General features: G+C 40.2%; 1 protein-coding gene across 8 annotated transcripts in view; it reads left to right on the plus strand.

The window, feature by feature from the left end:
• CTPS2 (CTP synthase 2) overlaps nucleotides 1-15,651 on the plus strand; it is a 215,600-nt gene that overhangs the window by 176,318 nt on the left and 23,631 nt on the right. For 6 of the 8 annotated variants that reach the window (XM_021674807.2, XM_021674806.2, XM_021674808.2 and 3 more), the window contains one exon: nucleotides 107-2,629. The exons of 1 other annotated variant lie outside the window; for it this stretch is intronic. In XM_021674807.2, the coding sequence (XP_021530482.1) occupies nucleotides 107-1,064 (958 nt within the window). In that variant the 3' untranslated portion in view covers nucleotides 1,065-2,629. Of the gene's footprint in view, nucleotides 1-106; nucleotides 2,630-15,651 lie in introns of those variants that run through there. One more of the 8 variants, XM_021674816.2, reaches the window with a different exon arrangement.

Below are 15,651 nucleotides of genomic sequence, written 5' to 3' on the forward strand. Positions count from 1 at the left end.
TTTTCATTATCACTTGTCTTGCCTAATGCCAGCTATCCTAACTTATCTCTTTGCCTTCTCCAGTCTCTCTTTCTTCTTTTTTAATTTTTTTTTTTTTAAATTTTAGATTCAGTATTCTGCCTCCTTCTGGACGACCGAGAAGACTCGTGGTCTTGTTTTCTGACTTCCCCATCAGCGTAGTCCGCAAACGCCGCCGCCGATCTCCACTCCCACCTCAAAAGAAGAAACCAAGACCACCTCCTGCTCGGGGACCGAAGGAGACATCGACCTCTACAGGCTTGGTGAAGAAGGGAGAAAAAGAACAGCAAGAAATAATTGAAAACATTGATGAAGTACAAAATGAAATAGACAGACTTAATGAAGAAGCCAGTGAGGAGATTTTGAAAGTAGAACAGAAATATAACAGACTCCGCCAACCATTTTTTCAGAAGAGGTCAGAATTGATTGCCAAAATCCCAAATTTTTGGGTGACAACATTTGTCAACCATCCACAAATATCTACACTGCTTGGGGAGGAGGATGAAGAGGCACTGCATTATTTGATCGGTGTTGAAGTTACAGAATTTGAAGATATTATTAAATCAGGTTACAAAATAGATTTTCATTTTGATGAAAATCCTTACTTTGAAAATAAAGTTATCTCCAGAGAATTTCATCTGAATGAGAGTGGTGATCCTTCTTCAACATCCACCGAAATCAAATGGAAATCTGGAAAGGATTTGACAAAACGTTCAAGTCAAAAGCAGAATAAAGCCAGCAGGAAGAGGAAGCATGAGGAACCAGAAAGCTTCTTTACCTGGTTTAAGGACCATTCTGATGCAGGTGCTGATGACTTAGGAGAGGTCATCAAAGATGATATTTGGCAAAACCCATTACAATACTACTTGGTTCCCGATATGGATGATGAAGAAGAAGGAGAAGGAGAAGAAGATAATGATGATGATGATGAAGAGGAGGAAGGATTAGAAGAGGTTGATGAAGAAGGGGATGAGGATGAAGGTGAAGAAGATGAAGATGATGATGAAGGGGAGGAAGGAGAGGAGGATGAAGGAGAAGATGACTAATAGAACACTGATGGATTCCAACCTTCCTTTTTAAAAATTTTTTCCAGTCCCTGAGAGCAAGTTGCAGTCTTTTGTTTTTTTTCCTCTTGTGCTCAGTCGCCCTGTTCTTGAGGTCTCCTTTCTCTATACCATTGTTCTCGGCTTATTTTGGGGGAAATACCTTGAGCAGGATACAATGGGAAAAAGAGTCTGTACTCTTTCTGTTTGAAATTCATTTTAATCCCTTCCTGTCTGAACAAAAACTGTATGGAATCAACACCACCGAGCTCTGTGGGAAAAAAGAAAAACCTGCTCCCTTCGCTCTGCTGGAAGCTGGAGGGTGCTAGGCCCCTGTGTAGTAGTGCATAGAAGTCTAGCTTTTTTTCTCCTTTCTCTGTATATTGGACTCAGAGTACACTGTGTCTCTGTGAATATGGACCGTTAGCATTTACCAACATGTATCTGTTTACTTGTTTAAAAAAAGAAAAAAAAAACTTTAAAAAAATGGGGTTGTAGAAGGTCAGCAAAGGGTGAATTTGAGATGTTTGAGTGGGTTAAGTGGGCATTTTGACAACATGGCTTCTCCTTTGGCATGTTTAGTTGTGATATTTGACAGACATCCTTGCAGCTTAAGATGACACTTTTAAAATAAATTGTCTCCTAATGATGACTTGAGCCCTGCCACTCAATGGGAGAATCAGCAGAACTTGTAGGATCTTATTTGGAACTGGCATTCTCTATTGTAATTTTGTTCCTGTTTATTTTTAAATTTTCTTTTTGTTTCACTGGAAAGGAAAGATGATGCTCAGTTTTAAATGTTAAAAGTGTATAAAGTTGCTTTGTTACAATAAAATTAAATGTGTACACACACACACACACACACATTTTAGATTCAGGGAGTACATATGCAGGAGTTTTACATGGATATATTGCATGATGCTGAGGTTTGAGCTTTTATTGAACCTGTCACCCAAATAGTGAACATAGTACCCAGTAGGTAGTTTTTCAGTCGTTGCTCCCCTTCCTCCCTCCTTTTGGAGTCCCGAGTGTTTATTGTTTCTATCCTTATGTCCATATATACCCAATGTTTAATACCCACTTATAAGTGAGACCATGTGGTATTTGGCTTTCTATTCCTGTGATATTCCTTCTTAATTTTTTCATTGACCCAGTGGTCATTCTGGAGCACATTGTTTAATTTCTATGTGTTCATATAGTTTCCAAAATTACTCTTGTTATTGATTTCTAGTTTTATTCCATTGTGGTTGGAGAAGATACTTTGTATAATTTCATTTTTTTTTGTGAAAATTTTAAGACTTGTTTTGTGGCCTAACATATGGTCAGACCTTGAGAATGATCCATGTGCTGATGAGAAGAATGTGTATTCTGCAGATCTTGGAGGAAATGTTCTGTAAATAGCTATTAGATCCCATTTGGTGTATAGTGTAGATTAAATCTAATGTTTCTTTGTTGATTCTCTGTCTTCATGATGTGTTCAATGCTGAAAGTGGGGTGTTGACGTCTCCAGCTATTATTGTATTGGACTGTGCCTCTCTTTAGCTCTAATAAAATTTACTTTATATGTCTGGGTGTTCCAGTGTTGGGTGCATATATATATTATAATTGTTATATCCTCTTGCTGCAATGGCCCCTATGTCATTATATAGTGACCTTCTTTGTCTCTTTTTATAGTTTTTGCCTTGAAATCTATTTTGTCTGGTATAAGTATAGCCACTCCTGCTTTTTTTTTTTTTTTGGTTTTTATTTGCATGGAATATCTTTTTCCATCTCTTTATTTTCAGTCTATGCGTGTCTTTATAGGTAGGTGTGTTTCTTGTGGGCAACAGATTATTGGGTCTTGTATTTTTAAAATCCATTCAACCATTCTGTGTCTTTTGATTGGAGAGTTTAGTCCCTTTACATTCAATGTTATTATTGATAAGTAAGGACTTACTCTGCCATTTTATTATCTGTTTTTTAGTTATTTTGTGGTCTTCCCTCCTTTTTTTCCTTTCATTCTGTCTTCCTTTTGGTGAAGGTGATTTTTTCTGTTGTTATGATTTAATTTCTCATTTTTCATTTTTTGTGTATCTGTTTTACGTTTTTTTCATTTGAGATTATCATGAGGCTTGCAATACTATCTTATAACGTGTTATTTTAAACTGTTGACAACACTGATTGCATAAATAAATAAGCAAATTAACAAACCATCAAAGAAAAAACTAAAACTCCACACTTTTTCATCTCATAACTTTGTAAGTTTTTATCATTTGTATTTATATCTTGTTGTATTGACTATGTCTTAAAAAGTTGTTGTAGTTATTATTTTTGATAGGCTCATCTTTTAGTCTTTGTACTCAAGATATGAGTAGTTTACACACCACAGTTATAGTGTTATAATATTCTGTGTTTTTCTGTGGACTTGCTATTACTCATGAATTTTGCAGCTTTAGATAATTTCTTATTGCTCAATAATGTCCTTTTCTTTTAGATTGAGGCATTTTCTTCAGGATTTCTTATAGGACAGGTCTGGTGTTGATAAAATCCCTCAGTTTTTGTTTATCTGGGAAAGTCTGTATTTCTCCTTCATGTATAAAGGATATTTTCCCTGGATATACTATTCTAGGGTAGAAGTTTTTTCCTTCAGTACTTTAAATGTGTCACGCCACTCTCTCCTGTCCTGTAACGTTTCCACTGAGAAGTCTGCTGCCAGATGTATTAGAGTTCCTTTGTATGTTGTTTGTTTCTTTTCTCTTGATGCTTTTAAGGTCTTTTCTTTATCCTTAACCTTTGGGAATTTGATTATTAAATGTCTTGAGGTAGTCTTCTTTGGGTTAAATTTACTTTGTGTTCTATAATATTCTTCTATTTGAATATTGGTATCCTGCTCTAGGTTTGGCAAGTTCTCTGTTATCCACTTAATTAACTTTCTATTCTGATCTCTCTCTCTTTAATGTCAATACCTCTTAGATTTGCCCTTTTGAGGCTATTTTCTAGATCTCGTAGGTGTGCTTAATTCTTTTTTGTTCTTTTTCCTTTTGTCTCCTCTGACTGTATATTTCTCAAATAGCCTGTCTTCAAGCTCACTAATCCATTCTTCTGCTTGATTAGTTCTGCTATTAAGAGACTCTGATGCATTCTTCACTATGTTAGTTGCATTTTTTAGCTCCAGAATTTCCACCTGATTCTTTTGAAAATATTTCAATCTCTTTGTTACATTTATCTCGTAGGATTCTGAGTTTCTTCTCTGTTTTATCTTGGATTTCACTGAGCTTCCGCAAAACAGGTCACATATCTCTGTCTCTCTGGGATTGGTCCTTGGTGGCTTATTTAGTTTGTTTGGTGAGGTCATGTTTTCCTAGATGTTCTTGATGTTTTTGGATGTTTGTTGGTGTCTGGATATTGAAGAGTTAGGTATTTATTATAGTCTTCACCATCTGGGCTTTGTTTTTATTTGTTCTTGGGAAGGCTTTCCAAGTATTCAAAGGGACTTTGGTGTTGTGATCTAAGTCTTTGGTCACTGTAGCCATGTCTGCAGTAGGGGCTATTCCAAACCCAGTAATGCTGTGGCTTTTATGGACTCATAGAAGTACTGCTTTGCTGGTCTTGGGTAAGATCCAGAGAATTTTCTGGATTACCAGGTAAAGTGTCTTACTCTCTCCACTTACTTTCCCTCAAACAACTGGAGTGTCTCTCTCTCTGTGCTGAGCTGCTTGGAGCTGGGGGAAGGGTGACACAAGCACCCTTACAGCCACCACTACTGGGACTGTGTGTGTTAGAATCAATGCCAGCACAGCACTGGGTCTTGTGCAAGCTCTGCCATTACTACTGCCTGGTTAGTGCCTATGTTCTTGGGCTTCTACAATCAGCAGGTGGTGAAGCCAGCCAGCTTGTATCCTTCCCTTCAGGTCATCGTTTGCCCCCCTGGCCCTGGGGGGGTCCAGAGATGCCATCTGGAAGCCAGGGCCTGGAGTTGGGAACCTTAGGAATCTTCCTGGGATTCTATTCTACTGCATCTGAGCTGGTACTCAAGACACAAGACAAAGTCCTTCTCATTCTTCTCTCCTCTTTCCTTGAGCAAAAGAGGCTACCTTATGGCTACCACTGCCTCAGGCCCACAGCAAGTGCTGCCTGGCTATTGCTGATGTTCACTCAAGGCCCAAGGGCTCTTCAGTCAGCTTGTCAGCTTGTGATGAATGCTGCCAGGCCTGGGTCTCTCTCTTCAGGGCAGTGGGCTCCCATCTGGCCCAGGGCAGGTCCAGAAATGCCATTGAGGAGCCAAGATCTGAAACCAGGGATCTCAGGAGTCCAATTGGTGCTCTACCCAACTGTGGCCAAGCTGGTATCCAAGCTGCAAGACAAAGTTCCCTTTACTCTTTTCTGTTCTTTCTTGGAGCAGAAGGAGTCTCTCCTCATAACCGCCACACCTGGGAATGTGCTGGGTCACCCTGAAGCCAACATGGAACTGGGTCCCATCCAAAGCCCACAGCAAGTACTGCCTGGCTACCATTGCTGATTATTCAGGGACCCAAGGTCTCCTTAATCAGCAGGTGGGCAATCCTTCCAGGACTGGGTCTTTCCCTTCAGAGTAATAGGTTCCCTGCTGGCCCAGGGTGTGTCTAGAAATGTCATCTGAGAGTTTGAGCCTGGAATGGGGGCCTCATGGCTCTGTCTGGTGCTCTATTCTACTGTGGCTGAGCTGATATCCAAGATGCAAGACAAAGTCTTCTGACATGGTTTGGATCTGTGCCCAAATGTCATGTTCAATTGTAATCCCCAGTGTTGGAGGTGGGGCCTGGTGGGAGGTGATTGGATCATGGGGGCAGGTTCTCATGAATGGTTTGGCACCATCCCTCTGATGATGTCCTCACAATAGTGAGTTCTCACAAGGTCTGGGTGTTTAAAAGTGTGTAGCACCTTTTCGCTTGATCTCTCCTGCTCCTGCTCAAACCATGTAAGAAAACTGCTCCCCTTTTGCCTTCCACCATGATTGGAAGCTTCCTGAGGCCTCTCCAGAAGCAGAAGCTGTTGTGTTTTCTGTAGAGCCTGCAGAACCATGAGCCAGTTAAAACTCTTTTTTTTTTTTTAAATAAACTACCCAGTCTCAGATATTTCTTTATAGCAACGTGAGGAGGGAATAATACAGAAACTGGCTGAGCTGGTGTCCAAGATGCAAGACAAAGTCCTCTTTACTCTCCCCTCTTTTGTCCTCAAGCAGAAAGAAGGAGTCTCTTCCAGAGTTGTGAGCTGTGCTGCCTAAGGTTGGGAAGAAGTGACACAATCATTTCCTTTGCTGCCCCAGCTGGTGTCTCACTAGGTTATCTGCACCCCAAGTCTGCTGGCTCTAAGCCCAGTCCAGCACTGGGACTTGCCTAGAAATTGCAGTCCTTGTGACCTAGACTGTCTTTTAAGTTTATTTAGGACCCCAGAGTGCTTTGCCTTTAGCTCGCAATGATAGGACTTGCCAGAACTTAGATTCCAACCATGAGCCTAGCCTCTGGCTAGGGATGGTCTAAATGTTCCCTCTGTGGGTGCTGGCTGAATTCTGCCCTATGTTTCTTTCCTCTGTGACTGGGCAGCACTGAGCTCCAATGCGAAGTCCCACAATCACTGGGCTGTCTCTCTCCCAAGCACACAGATTCTCTCTCTGTACCATGTGGTCATTGCTAGGGAATGGGAGAGGGATGGTGTCAGGAATTCAAGACTCTCTTTCCTACTTTGTTCAGTGCCTCTTTCCTGAACATAATTTAAAATGAGGTACTATGATCGCTCACCTGAATTTTGGTTCTTTTTTTTTTTTTTGAGACAGTGTCTCGCTCTGTTGCCTAAGTTGGAGTGCAATGGTGCGATCTCGGCTCACTGCAACCTCTACCTCCCAGGTTCAAGCAATTCTCCTGCCTCAACCTCCTGAGTAGCTGAGATTACAGATGCCCACCACCATGTCTGGCTAACTTTTTTTGTATTTTTAGTAGAGATGGGGTTTCACTATGTTAGCCAGGCTGGTCTCGAACTCCTGACCTCATGATCCACCTGCCTTGGCCTCCTAAAGTATTGGGATTACAGGCATGAGCCACTGCATCAGGCCTGAGTTTTGGTTCTTTATTATTATTACTTTTGAGATGGAATTTCGCTCTTGTTACCCAGGCTAGAGTGCAATGGCGTGATCTCCGCTCACCGCAACCTCCACCTCCCGGGTTCAAGCGATTCTCCTGCCTCAGCCTCCCAAGTAGCTGGGATTACAGGCATGTGCCACCAGGCTTGGCTAATTTCTTGTATTTTTAGTAGATACAGGGTTTCACCATGTTGGTCAGGCTGGTCTCGAACTCCCGACCTCAGGTGATCCGCGTGCCTCAGCTTCCCAAAATGCTAGGATTACAGGCATGAGCCACTGCGCCCAGTGAGTTTTGGTTCTTGTGAAAGTTCTTTTTTTGTGTGTGGATAGTTGTTCAATTTGGTGTTCCTGCAGGGGAATATTCTCTGGAGGCTTCTATTTAGCCATTTTGTTCCACCTCCCTCCCACTCATATGGTTTTTAGTAGGCCTCAGTGTTTTACCACATGAGGTTTGCTGCAGATCTGCCTTAGCACATGGAAGGTGGCTTCTCCTGCAGAGTGATTCGAGAGAGAGTGAGTCTCCCAGATGGAAGTTGCAGTCTTTTTATTGTGTAATCTTGAAAGTGACATCCCATCTCTTCTGCCATATATTATTCATTAACAGGGAGTCACTAAATATAGCCCACAGTGAAGAAAAGGGGAACCAAGTTCTATCTCTTGAGGAGAGGAGTATGGAAGAATTTGTGAATGTATCTTCAAAACCACCAAAATCTCTTCTCTGGCCACAAACTATTTATCTTCTTCCCACATGCAAAGTACATATCAAAGAATTTGTGGGCATATATTTAAAACTAGTACGCTATTTTATGCTTCACAGAAACTGGGATCTTGAGACATACCTTTCACTGACTCCATTTTACATACATGGGAGGTCTTAAACTCCCCAGATCTTCCACCATCTGGTCCTAATTATGTATTTTCCACCACTTGCTTATGAATCTTGCATACAGTCAAATCAAATGATTCACCATTTCTTTTGTTTCTTCTTTATTTTTTTAGAAGATTTACTATATATTTAATTATAACATTTTGTAAAAAATACAAAACCCCACCAAGGCAGTAGGATATGCCTGATTCTCTGCAGGCAGCACATTTTGAGGGCAGGCTGGGCTAGGGGAGGGACAGAGCCATCATAATAACCATTCTGCATTGAGCACCTATCACTTCCTTTTTTTAAACTTTTATTTTAGGTTCGAGGGTACATGTGCAGGTTTGTTATACAGGCAAACTTGTGTCATGTGGGTTGCTGTACAGATTACTTCATCAACAGACACTAAGTCCAGTACCCAATAGTTATTTTTTTCTGATCCTCTCCCTCCTCCCACCTTCCACCCTCAAGTAGGCCTCAGTGTCTGTTGTTCCCTTCATTGTGTCCATGAATTCTCATTATTTACCTTCCACTTATAAATGAGAACATGTGATATTTGCTTTTCTGTTCCTGTGTTAGTTTGCTGAGGAAAATGGCCTCTAGCTTCATCCACGTTCCCACAAAAGATATGATCTCGTTCTTTTTTATGGCTGCATAGTATTCCATGTTGTATGTGTACCACATTTTCTTTATCTAGTCTATCATTGATGGACATTTGGGTTGATTCCATGTCTTTGCAATTGTGAATAGTGCAGCAATGAACATATGCACGCATGTGTCTTTATGGTAGAATGATTTATATTTCTCTGGGTGTGATATGGTTTGTATCTGTGTCCCTGTTAAAATCTTTTTTTTAAATATTTTGTTTGACATTTAATATTAATAGGATTTTAGATGCAAAACTACTTGTCAGAATAACAGTTTTAGTTTAGCATACATAATTATTCATTGATTCACGTATTAAGAATTCCAGCATCATGGCTTTGATAGTCTCTTGGCTTTTAGAGTGTTCCTTTTTTTAAAAATTATACTTTAAATTCTGGGGTACATGTACAGATCGTGCAGGATTGTTACATAGGTATACACATGCCATTGTGGTTTGCTGCCTCCATCCCCATGTCACCTATATTAGGTATTTCTCCTAATGTTATCCCTCCCCAATCTCCCCACCCCCTGCTATCCCTCCCTTAGCCCCCCACCCCTCAACAGACCCCAGATGTTTCCCTCCCTGTGTCCATGTGTTCTCATTCTTCAACACCCACTTGTGAGTGAGAACATGTGGTGTTTGGTTTTCTGTTCCTGTGTCAGTTTGCTGAGAATGATGGTTTACAGCTTCATCCATGTCCCTACGAAGGACATGAACTCATCCTTTTTTATGGCTGCATAATATTCCATGGTGTATATGTGCCACATTTTCTTTATTCAGTCTATCCTTGTTGGGCACTTGGGTTGGCTCCAAGTCTTTGCTATTGTAAACAGTGCTGCAATGAACATATGTGTGCATGTGTCTTTATAATAGAATGATTTATAATCCTTTGGGTATATACCCAGTAATAGGATTGCTGGGTCAAATGGTATTTCTATTTCTCGAATCTTGAGGAATCGCCACACTGTCTTCCACAATGGTTGAACTAATTTACACTCCCACCAACAGTGTAAAAGCGTTCCTGTTTCTCCACATCCTCTCCAGCATCTGTTGTCTCCAGATTTTTTGATGATTGCCATTCTAACTGGCATAAGGTGGTATCTCAATGTGGTTTTGATTTGCATTTCTCTAATGATCAGTGATGATGAGCATTTTTTCATGTATTTGTTGGCCACATAAATGTCGTCTTTTGAATAGTGCCTCTTTATATCCTTCACCCACTTTTTGATGGAGTTGGTTTTTTCTTGTAAATTTGTTTTAGTTCTTTGTAGATTCTGGATATTAGCTCTTTGTCAGATGGGTAGCTTGCAAAAAATTTTTTCTCATTCTGTTGATTGCTGGTTCACTCTCATGATTGTTTCTTTTGCTGTGCAGAAGCTCTTGACTTTAATTAGACCCATTTGTCTATTTTGGCTTTTGTTGCTATTGCTTTTGGTGTTTTAGTCATGAAGTCCTTGCCTGTGCCTGTGTTCTGAATGGTTTTGCCTAGGTTTTCTTCTAGGGTTTTTATAGTGTTAGGTCTTATGTTTAAATCTTTAATCCATCTGGAATTAATTTTTGTATAAGATGTAAAGAAAAGGTCATTTCAGCTTTCTGCACGTGGGTAGCCAGGTTCCCCAACATCATTTATTAAACAGAGAATCCTTTCCCCATTGCTTGTTTTGTCAGGTTTACCAAGGATCAGATGGTTGTAGATGTGTGGCCTTGCTTCTGAAGTCTCTGTTCTGTTCCATTGGTCTGTATCTCTGTTTTGGTACCAGTACCATGCTGTTTTGATTACGGTAGCCTTGTAGTAAAGTTTGAAGTCAGGTAGCATGATGCCTCCAGCTTTGTTCTTTTTGCTTAGGATTGTCTTGACTATGTGGGCTCTTTTTTGGTTCCATGTGAAGTTTAAGGTGGTTTTTTTTAGTTCTGTGAAGAAGGTCAATGGTAGCTTGATGGGGATAGCATTGACTCTATAAATTACTTTGGACAGTATGGCCATTTTCACAATATTGATTCTTTCTAACCATGAGCATGGAATGTTTTTCCATCTGTTTGTGTCCTCTCTTATTTCCTTGAGCAATGGTTTTTAGTTCTTCTCGAAGAGGTCCTTCACGTCCTTTGTTAGTTGTATTCCTAGGTATCGTATGCTCTTTGTAGCAACTGTGAATGGCAATTCGCTCTTGATTTGGCTCTGTCTGTTATTGGTGTATAGGAATGCTGGTGATTTTTGCACATTGATTTTGTATCCTGAGACTTTGCTGAAGTTGCTTATCATCTTAAGGAGATTTTGGGCTGAGATGATGGGGTCTTCTGGATATACAGTCATGTCATCTGCAAATAGAGACAGTTTGACTTCCTCCTTTTTCTATTTGAATACCCTTGCTCATCTCTGTATCCTTCAAAACAGGATGCCAATTTCATTGGGCCCAACATGTGTTCAACAAATGCTGAATGAAATGATGTGAAGATAGCACTTCTTCATTTTAGGTGAGACAAACACTTTGAGTTGTTTGTGCCCATGTGATACAACAACATCATTATAGCATTTTATTTGTTGCATAAGATCTGTCTTTCAAAGGCATAATCCAAATTATAGAGGGCATCCTGACAGAATTGGTGGTAAAGTTTTCAAATTGTATCAACATCTTTAAAGTCCCAGCCTTCTGTGGCTATATTGAAGGGCCAAGAAAAATTCAGTTACCAACGTGTTGATGTACCACAAAGATCTCACAATGTAAGGAATAGGGAACCGTACCGTTAGGCTGACTTTAGCTATGCTGTAGTAGGATATCTTGCTTAATTTTTAAAGCTTTTTTCTTTCTCCCCACACACTTTATTCCCACCTCTTTTCCCCTTTTTTTTCCTCTCTTTCTTATTCTTTCCTCCCTCCCTCCCCTCACCCCTCCCTCCCTCCTCACCTCTCCCCCATTCCTTCCTTCCTTCCTTCTTTCCTTCTCTCCCTCCTCTTTCCTTTCTTTCTTCCTTCCTTCTTCACATCACTTTCTTATCTGACCTCTCCTTGTTCTTCTTGCCCTAAACTCTGTGAGCTTCTATATGAGTATTCTGATGGGATTACTGTCCTTTATATTAGTCAAATAGAAGTTCTGTATTTGCTAGTAGCTTTATTGAGGTATAATTTACATACCATAAAATTCAACCATTTTAAGTGCACAATTTAGTGATTTTCAGTAAATTTAGAGTTGTTCAACCATTACCACAATCTAGTTTTAGAACATTTCCATGACCCCATAAAGGTCTCCAGGGCTGACTGAATTTTTTTAACGTATATTTTTAACCTTTTTTCTCTTGTTATAAAAACAATACAAAGTTACTTTAAAGCTTGGCATGGTGGCACACGCCTGTAGTCTCAGCTACTAGGTAGGATGAGGTAGGGAGGATTACTTGAGGCCAGGAGTTTGAGACTGTAGCGAACTATAATCATGCCTGTGAATAGCCATTGCCCTCCAGCCTGGACAACATAGAGTGACCCCATTTCTTAAAATTACTTTAGATAATTTAGAAAATACATAAAAGCAGAAAGAACTAAACAAAAAAATCTTCATTCCACAATCTACAGACAACCACTGCTATTTTGGCATATGTTTAATCCCTCTCTCTACGTATTTATTTCCATCTTAGAAGGGAAGCTTCTATTTAGGGAGGTTGATTCAATCTGGGAACACAGCAGCTATATATTAACAACTTAAAAAGAGCAGGGAGGAGCTCTTTCTATCTTATTGATTTAAAAGAGTTTGGACTTTTGCCTTTCAAATTACCACATTCGATATCTATTTATGTGTGAGGGTAAGAAGCCAATTAAGGCAATTGCTCCTGGACCAAACTGAGGGTTAGGCTGCTATTTCTTGAGGCCCAATAACAAGATGCAGATGAACTGATGAGGAAGAGAGTTTTTATTTCTGTAACCAGTTACAGGGAGAAGGCCCGGAAAATACTGCTAGGCCAACACCTATTGTGAACGGTGCATGTGAGGGATCTAGGTTGCACATTCCTTATGATAATTTAACTAATTCCTGATGATCTGAGGTAGAATAGTTTCATCCCCAAACCATCTCCCCATGACTCTCACAACAGTCCCCTAGTCTGTGGAAAAATTGTCTTTGTGGTATCAGACCTGGTCCCTACCATTAGTTATGCTACAGTAGAGCCCTCATCTTAGTTGTACATTTGCATATTATTTCAAATTCCTTTTTCATCTATTTTTGTTTTTCTGAATTAATTTCATCATTATGGCTTCATGCCATGATAAAAATATTTTCCGTGGGGCTGGAGGAAGTTTTGGTGAACACCAAAGCATATTCAATTCTACAGTCATTTATTGTTAGGCATCTTTCAAATACCAGCCCCTGTAGGAGAAATGTCAGTATAAAGATGGAATCCCTGCTTCCATCTTTAGTAGAAAGGGTAAGGTAAAATGCGTAGGTCACTAAAATGAGGCAGATGATAGCAAAATAAATACCATTATATAAAGTACTTACTCTGTGCCAGTCACTCTTTTAAAAGTACTTTAAAAGTAGTCAATGCATTAAAACCTTAAACAACTATTATTGTCTTCATTTTCATATGGGGGAACTAAGACACAGAGAGGGTAAGTGAATTTGTGCAAGTTACAAAAGTAGTAAGTGGCAGATCTGGGGTTTGATACACTTGATCTAGAGAGTCCAATTCTAGTATTGGCATGCTACCTTGCCTAGGTTAAACCAAGTTCTATTTATTTGAATGTTCCTATTCAAATGATTAAGTGATTCTGTGTGCTCATGCATGAGTGTACATGCATGTGTGTGTATATGTGTATGTAGGGAATAGAAATGGGATTTAAAAGAGGTTGTGGCATTTGAGCTCTATCTTTTTGGTTTTATGTCATTTTATGTTCAAATTGTTACATCTTGATCTTTTCTTAACATTCCAGTTATACTCTGCTTGAAACACTTCAAAACTCCTGGACCTCTGATTTCTCCGATTAGTTATCCAAGTCTAACCCAGTCAGAACTTTAAAACTTTGGATCGAAAGCCTTTGCAAAATTTCCAGGGCAAATTAGAGGTACATTATGTTCTTCAGAGAAGGTTGTAGGTTTTCAGACAGAACAGAATGAAAGTCACCAAGTCTATGACCACACATTATAATGTTGGTTTTGTAATGGGAATTAACACACCAATTCATCACTGTATCCAATTGACTTCAGTGTCCCAAATCACTTGGGCTCTGTTTTTTGAGGTCAGCTGAGTAAAGATAGGGAGACCGAAAGATGTGTATGTGTCTTTGTTGGATAATAGGTGAAATGAGGATGCCTGCTTGGGCCTAAGCTGTGACCAGCGCTGTAATTCACAAATATCTGGGAAAGGATGATTAATGGGTACCATAAGTCTGTAAGCAGGAGAGTTAGAGGAGGAATAAGGACAAGAGAGCTCAAGGATGATTACTGGAAAATACTGGAGAGGACAGCATGGTGTCTGTCTTGGACACGCTCTGCAAAATGTTCCCATGGACTCATGGTGGAGGTCTGTGGTTGGCAGGACCATAGGCAGCAGGCGTGACAGGCTTTTCCACAAAGGGTTTATAACACAGGGGCACAAACGATGTCATCTAGGTGCCTATGTGAGGAAGTGTGACCAAAGTGGGGAAAAGGACATTTCTTTCCCTTCCTGTGGTACTCAGTGTAATATCAGTGTGGTAAGAACCCCAGAGGAAGGATGGTGGGGGCAGAACCAGCTCAAGTGGCAGAGACCTGACTGACTTGTTTGCAGGTTATATGAGACACATTAGAGTATTCCTGAAAATAACTTAAAGGAGCCTCAAATGTAGGAATGGGGGGAGTGAGATGTGGGTATTCTGCAGAATACCCACCAGCTAGTACAGCCCAGGAAATGGGTTATGTAGTCACTTCTCTTTTACAGACTCGTTCTTGAATGAATTCTACTACATGAATTTATTGGTGTTAGATGACTCCAACACAAGTTAGCCACTGCTCTAAATTCATAGGATATGCTGTTTTCTTGGTGTGGGTTCCCCCAGGAAGAAGATATTGAAACAAGATTCTATGCAAATTCTATAGTTCATTAATAAGTTAGTTCTAAGAAACGCTGGTAGGGGAGTGGGGAAGTGAGACAGAAATAAGAAGGTAGCCAGTAAAAGGTAAGTTATTAAGCCAGTCGCTACTGCAGGAAACTGGTGGAAACCCTGGGAAGCACTGTAGAACACACACCTCAGAGTCATCCCACTTGAGGGGCAAGGGAGCTGGGGTATGTATCCACCCACTTTTGTCAGTCATTGGTTGAGGGCTCTTCCCAGGGGGATCGTAATCCTTCAGCACTTCCAGCAGAAAGAGCTGCTCTAGCAGCCAGAGAAAGTTCAAGGGCAGACAATTGCAGGTGCTGGCAGTTGAAAGCCAGGTTGGTATGTGTGGAAATGCTAAGTGTGGGGAATATGGGTGGGGTACAGACAGTGGCTGCTATTCCTATGGCATGCAAGTTCTTCTAGCTTGTTTGTTCCACTGTTTGACAATGTCTTGGTCATGTAATGGATTTCCTTGCTGATTGACACTTGAAAACTTCTCATATCTCCCCTGCTCCTGGTTCCATTTGGTGTTCCCCTTCCTCCTTGTCTTTCTACTTCATTGAGTTCATCACCATTTGCCTTGGCTTTGGTATCAAAGACCTGTGGAAAGCTATTTCCTTTTTTTGAGCCTCAATTTTTCCAATCTCAAGGTAAGAATAATAATATATTTTTAGGATTTTTGTGTGCATCGAAGAATGTATTAGCATATAGAAAAAACCATATGTCATAACCTGTGTTCGAGAAGGGCTAGCTATCTTTCTATTGCCATACTTGTTTTTCTCTTGGCAAAGCCAAGAACTCTTGGAGACCTTATCTTTCTGGGAACCCTCCCCCCAAAAAACTGAGATATATAGATAAAGGCTAAGTTTGTCCTCTAAAAGAAAACTATGCATTTTATTATTTTTCTAATAATTTTATCTAAGT

Source organism: Aotus nancymaae, unplaced genomic scaffold (assembly GCF_030222135.1).
Source record: "Aotus nancymaae isolate 86718 unplaced genomic scaffold, 86718_ANA_hifiasm-v0.15.2.pri h1tg000058l, whole genome shotgun sequence".
Lineage (NCBI taxonomy): Eukaryota > Metazoa > Chordata > Mammalia > Primates > Aotidae > Aotus > Aotus nancymaae.